Genomic DNA, 6,615 nt, shown 5'->3' with positions numbered 1-6,615 from the left:
TATAAGGCGGGCCGGCCCTGCTGACCCAACGGGTCACTCGGTGCCGGCCCTGTTGACCCAAATCTTGTTTGAGGCCGACCCATGTGACCCATTGGCCTTGAATTTCTGGGTCGGGTCAGCGACCCGGCGGGCCGACCCGGCCCATTCCCATCCTGACGTATCATGAGACTACACCTGGTGCAACGAACCTATAAAACGTGGGCTGACCCGGCCCATTCCCATCCTGACGTATCATGAGACTACACCTGGTGCAACGAACCTATAAAACGTACACTGCATGCACACCTTTTAGAACCCGCATGCATACTACCCATGTGATATGCCGAGGCGGTACACTGCAAGGCTGCAACCACCTAGTGCTGTCCTCTGCAACACTGCAACCAACAACAATTGTCCGAATAGATTCCTTTAGTGCCAGAAAAAGTAAACGCGTGAAACACATGCCACGCGCGAAACGTGTGAACAGCTGCATGTTTATGGATGGTCACTGTTGCTCTCGTCTATCTCAGCCGGGACGCCACTCCTATAAGAAGGCGTGCATCCCGTCCTCCATTAGGCAGAACAAGCAGCGTATACACAGCCAAGCAAAGAACCAGCCCGATCCTTGCAGGCATGAGGCCCCAGGCGCTGCTCGCCGCGCTAGTCGTCGTCGCCGTCCTCGCAGCAGCTCTGCCCCTCGCCCACAGCCAAGGTGAGTGACGGATCTTCCTTTCTTTGTTCATCTCCTCGCCGAGTAAGCCATGTGTAGCAGCTTGGTGACCTTGGTTCGCTGCCTAGATGCAGGGGCGACGCCGAGCGCGTGGCCGTGTTGCGACAAGTGCGGCTCGTGCACCAGGTCCATCCCGCCGCTTTGCACGTGCATGGACATGTCACCGACCGGGTGCAACAAGGCCTGTAAGACCTGTGCCAAGCCCAACTCCACCCTCGCCGGCGGTGACGGCTTCCGGTGTGCGGACCGCATCGCCAACTTCTGCAAGCGCCGCTGCACGCCGGTTGCATGACTAATTGGACGGTGGATCATGTCGCCTGAATAATGAACTTGTGCCTTTAAGTTTCTCTCGGTCTTCTTTCAGAGTTCCCTCTGCATCTTGGTCTGCATAGATGTAGAGGAGAAATGAACGGTCGATGCTTGCTCATGGTTTCTTTCTATGTCTCAAATAAATTAAGAGCATATTATATGCTCAAACTCTTTTCTGTTAAACCTTCTATCGGCAAAACACGTATGCATGGAATGGCACGGGATGTGAATTCACAACCAAATCATCAACCATGTTACTCAGCAGTAATCGAATATGCATTCCCATACAAATCATCAAGATGGAGATGTCAAATTCAAAAACAAGTAGAATAATTCATCATCAAATCCAAATCCATTACTATATTATAATCAAATGGCTAATATCGAGCCTAGTCAAAAGAATTTAGATCCAACCATACTATAATCAAATGAATCACAAAAGTTTGATTCCCCGCAACAACAAAATAACAAAAGTTCGATATTAAAAAAAGTCAACATCATATTCACACCGTTGTTTTTATAAAAGGTACTGTGGATATTTGGAGCTGATTTAGGTGGTTTAAGAGTTGCTCCCTCAGTATCAAAATATATGATAGTGTAAAAAACATCTTATATTTCTGATACGGAGGAAGTACTATTTTCCAATTAAAAAGTGAGTATGCACAAGTGAATGAAACTGGAACCCACTATGTATGTTTGGGATCGATTTGAGTATTTATTCTCGTGTTTACCCTGAAAAGCAATTCATGAATTTATCAGAAATTTATTTTGTGATTTAACTAGCAAGTCACTCTTCGCAAGCTGGCGAGCTGAGACGCTCAAACGGAGATGGAACCCAAGTTGTGTTTGTCCCAAACACATCGGCGGAAAAAATTCAATTTATCAGTGTTGTGGTGTTAGAAACAACCGGACAAATTAGCTAGCTGGCTGGAGAACCTGCCTTGTGTAAATGAGAGCACATACCTCCCCTTATTTTAAAAATTATTTCTTATTTTTGACACTTGAATAAATCGAGAGGCTGGCTTGAGCATTGCTTAACCAGACATATCTCCTTGGAGCCAGGCGGTTTACATACGGAGTATCTATGACTGATCAGCACGGGAATGTTTTTCTTTTGACAAAGCATGAGACATCCAGACATTGACATGAGAGTACAAACGCACTGGTGTTCTCTTCGGCCGAGAATCCAAAGATAGACCGTCCCAAATCTTAAATTTCATTCGCCTTTCTTCTTCTGCGTGGGTGCACATTTACTAGGGCGGGCAACAAGAGATTACCAGAGAAGCAGTAATTTGTTAGGTGGTGATATATATCTTAACGCAATTGATCAGTGTTAGTACTTTTTTTAAGTTGATCGGCATTACAACACATACAAGTCGCCCTGATCCTGATCCTAAGGGTCCGGGAGCTTATAAAGGCCTCAAATCAAATCAACTGGGAACGCACCATACCTCCAATCGAACACTAGTGAGCAACCCATGTGAAAAGCCAAGGTGGCATACTACAAGGCTGCAACAACCGAATACTAGTTCATTTACACTTGTATATAGGAGTTGCACTAGCACATCTTTCATAGATTTATTATCATAGCATAACTAGTAGCGATGAGGAATAGCCGAATAGGATACATGCGCAACATCAAACAGTGTAAATAGGAGTTGCACTACACACCGGTGCGTGTTATGCTAGCCGGCCACAGGAGTCTTGACGACAACGCTGGCCGTGTCAGAGACGAGGGTGACGCGCCTAGGGTCGGAACGCCCTGGTGGTGGCGGCCTGATGGGATCCCTTTCCACGATCAACGCTACCGCAACATCGGGCCTGTCACCATTGATCAGGAGCGCCGCCGTGGCCACGGGTAGCCCCGCTGCCTCCGGCCACGACGACCTCAATCCTCTATCTACACCCACGAGCTCCGCTGTTCTCATAGTTTCAAGGAGGATACTATACTTGTGATCTGCGTTTGTGGGATATGAATCCAGGATAGTTGATCAGGCGGTATTTGTGGGGGCATTTCTGACTGAGCGTGAGGTGGACACGTACGGTGTGCTTGTTATCAAGAGGGTGCATCGGGTACACCGGCCAGCCTCACTTGGTAGAGCTGAATTAAGACCGTCTTTTTCGCGGATGCATCGTGCACACCGCTGCCAAGTGCTGGAACCAACGTTGCCAAGTGTCTGATTGTTCCCGGCAGCAAACCAAGTCTCAGTTTGTTAATCGCTAGTGTGAGCATGTTTTTATAAAATTTATAATATTCACATGCCAAATTTTAGGAACTTTGGTATTTACAACATGGCAATTTCTGATAAATATGTCCATATCACAAACGTCATGATACATGTACACACCATGTCAACTTTTAGAACAAATCTTCTATAACTCACAAGAATATTGTGTTACATATAGGTGGATTATTTTTCATGGCAATTTTTCTTTTTTCTGTTTTTACTTGAATTGTTGTTCATGGCAAAAAAATGTTATATATTCCCCCGCAGAAAAAATTGTTTTATATTTGATGTATTTTTTACTTTTACTAGTGGCCTGTTTACCATTTTTTTTAGTGAGTCAGAAGCAATGGCGCCCTTTCTGCCAGTTAGTGCTCCATAGACCTAGCAGGGCTGGTCGGACGTTTTGGGTCGCGCGCTGGAGGGTATTTTGTTGCTAACCCACCCCCCCTCCCCCCCCTTGCATCCTTACTGTAACCCAATCCACTTTGTAAACATGAAATGTTTTGGCTACTGTTGCAATATTGCAAGGGCAGCTCACCTAGTCTCTGTATCCTGCGACATATGTTTGCACCTACTCAATATATGTCCCTTGCTAATTAATGGGCCTGCTAAGCAACTGACTCGATTCTACATACTACCTGATGATACCAATCATTCCATTATTATCTCCTCTGTTAGAGTAGTCATTATGGTATACGACTTCTAGTCCAAGTCAGTTTTGTACCCCTACCCCAAGTCGGTTTGTACCCTCTTATATACTATTGTATGCCGCACCAAATCATCAATAAGCAACAGTTTTATTCAGCTTTCATGGTATCAGATACCGGTCCTAGGGTTTAGGGTATGGCTCCACCAACGCCACCGCCGCCGCCGCCGCCCGGCTACTTCGAGCGCCGGGCCGCACTCATCGCCAAGGCTGCCAACGCCGCGGCCGCTTCTCTCTCGGCCCTCACCATAGCTCCACAAAACTACCCTGCACCCATCCTCGCCGCACCAATATCTCTTGCTGACACAATCTCCGACGTCAGCCCCTACATCCCCATAGTTCTTGATCTCGCCGCCCACAACTACTACCATTGGAGACATCTCTTCGATCTCCACCTCGGCCGCTGCAACCTGCGCTCGCATGTCGCCGCCAACTGTCTTCCCCGCCCCGATGATCCGCAATGGTTGAAAGACGATCTCGCGATCGTCCAGTGGTTCTACACCCGCATCACCACCGAGATCTTCAACATGCTCGATCACGACGGCGCCACTGCTGCCAACATCTGGCACTCCCTCCGTCAGCTCTTCCAAAGCAACACCGACGCTCGGAAAAACGCTCTCCACACCGAGCTTCGCAATATGGTGCAAGGAGACGCCCCGGTGAACCTGTTCTGCCAGCGCGTTAAGACCATTGGCGATGAGCTCCGCGAACTCGGCGATACAGTTAGCGACTCACAGCTAATCAATATCGTCGTCGTCGGCCTCAGCGAAGACTTTGACAAGCAAGCCTCGTTCATACCGATGATACGGCCCCCTCCTACCTTCGCTGAAGTACGTTCCTTGCTACAACTCGCGGCGGAAACACAAGCTCGCAGGGACTCTCGCCCCAAGGTCTTTCATGCTGCGGCTCGTCCTCCTCTGTCGTCTACACCAGCGCCGCCTTCCAGGCCGGCTCCTGCCGCCGGGCCGTCGGCATCGTCATCTGTTGAACCGCCCCCAGGCTGGCGTCCTAGTTCGAACTACCGCGGCAAAACCCTATCTACAGGCCGCCGCCGACTCGTTCGGTTCCGCCTACGACATCACCAGCACCGAGTCCTGCACCACCCACCAGTGCTCCATCTGCGGTTGCATGGCGGCCTCCTCATGATCCTTGGACGGGGCTTGTTCAAGCATGGCCCATGCCCTGGTCTGCTCCGTCCACCCTCGGTGCTCCGCCGGCATACTCAGGTGCCTGGCAACCCGGCCTTCGGCCGCCTACTGGTGCTCCCGGGGTTCTCAACCCCCGACAGCCGGCCAATGCCTATCACGCCGCCCCGACGTATGCTCCTTATGGTCATTACAGCACCGACGGCGGCGCCTACTACACACCTCAGCCGGCCCTGCTCCCGACGCCACCCCCACCACAGCCGGCCAATGCCTACTACACTCCCCAGCCGGCCCTACTGCCTTCACCATCGTATCCGCCGGCACTGCTTCCACGCCACCCTCACCTGCGACGCCGAGCTGGGATCAAGCTGCCTTTCTCCAGGCCATGAATAACTTTGCTGCACAAGGAAACTCAGGTACGGATTGGATCTTTGATTCAGGGGCCTCTAGTCATATGTCTGCATCTAGTAATTGGTTATCTTCTTGCACTAAATCTCCTTTCCCTTCCATTATCCTTGGAGATGGATCATCTATTCCTATATATTGTGCTGGTCAGGCTCAACTTCCCTCTTCCACCAAACCTCTTTTACTTCGCGATGTTCTAGTTGCACTCGCCCTCATTAAAAATCTTATCTCTGTTCGCCAATTTACTTGCGACAATCTAGTTTCGGCTGAATTTGACCCTTTTGGTCTATCTGTGAAGGATTACCTGACCAAGGCCGAGATCGCTCGCTTCAATAGCTCCGGTGATCTTTATTCTCTTAATGGAGTTCCTGCCGCCACCCCTCCAACATCCATGCCGGCCTCCGTCGATCTCTGGCATCGTCGCTTGGGCCATCCCAACCCCGCCGTCTTAGCTTCTATCACTGGTAGAGAATAGGCCTTTAGTCCCGGTTCGCAAAGGCCATTAATCCCGGCTGTGCAACCGGGACTAAATATGCGCGACTAAAGGCCCCCCCCTTTAGTCGCGCCTCTTACGAACCGCGACTAAAAAGCCCGTCCACGTGGGCGCCAGGAGTCCGTCGGGGCGGAGGACCTTTAGTCCCGGTTCTCGTGGCTAACCGGGACTAAAGGCCTCCTCCGCAGGTTCAGGGTTTTAGCCCCCCTAAACCTGGTTTTTTTGCGAATTTTTTTAATTTTTTTATTTTCAAATTTCTGAATTATTTTAACCTGTAATCTCTAATCACCACCCCTCATCACTGCGCAATTTATCCTCTAATCTCTAATCACCCCTCATCATTCCAAATCATCTAACTTCCCGGACGGTCACCCATCCTCTCACTACTCCAGCCTGAGCACGCTTAACTTCCGGGTTCTATTCTCCCTCGTTTCCAAGTGTGCACTTGTTGTTTTCTTGACAATAGTAGGATGTCAATTCTATTAACCCTCAGGAATTTAGCTTGAGCATGAAGTGACACATTTCACTCTTTGAGTTTGAAACTATTGTTTTAAAAAACAATAATTATTTAGTAACACTAATATTTCTGGAATAATTAGTTTGACCATTGTTTGACCACT

At 49.2% G+C, this 6,615-nt stretch overlaps 1 protein-coding gene across 2 annotated transcripts; it reads left to right on the top strand.

Annotated features, from left to right (window-relative positions):
• The first annotated feature begins 496 nt into the window (after positions 1 to 496).
• LOC100137007 (Bowman-Birk type trypsin inhibitor-like) lies at positions 497 to 1,201 on the top strand. Of its 2 annotated transcripts, none has more exons than XM_044580471.1 (2): positions 497 to 691; positions 784 to 1,201. In XM_044580471.1, exons 1-2 carry the CDS (start codon positions 613 to 615, stop codon positions 999 to 1,001), a joined length of 297 nt encoding a protein of 98 aa, XP_044436406.1. In that variant the 5' UTR covers positions 497 to 612; the 3' UTR covers positions 1,002 to 1,201. The 2 variants fall into 2 exon arrangements, with proteins under 2 accessions (XP_044436406.1, XP_044436400.1); XM_044580465.1 differs by having other exon boundaries at positions 498 to 691; positions 778 to 1,201.
• The last annotated feature ends 5,414 nt before the right edge of the window (positions 1,202 to 6,615 follow it).

Source organism: Triticum aestivum, chromosome 1D, assembly GCF_018294505.1.
Source record: "Triticum aestivum cultivar Chinese Spring chromosome 1D, IWGSC CS RefSeq v2.1, whole genome shotgun sequence".
In the NCBI taxonomy this organism is placed as follows: Eukaryota; Viridiplantae; Streptophyta; class Magnoliopsida; order Poales; family Poaceae; genus Triticum; species Triticum aestivum.
Note: the sequence above shows the minus strand (reverse complement) of the source record. Positions and strands in the feature narration are given on the sequence as shown.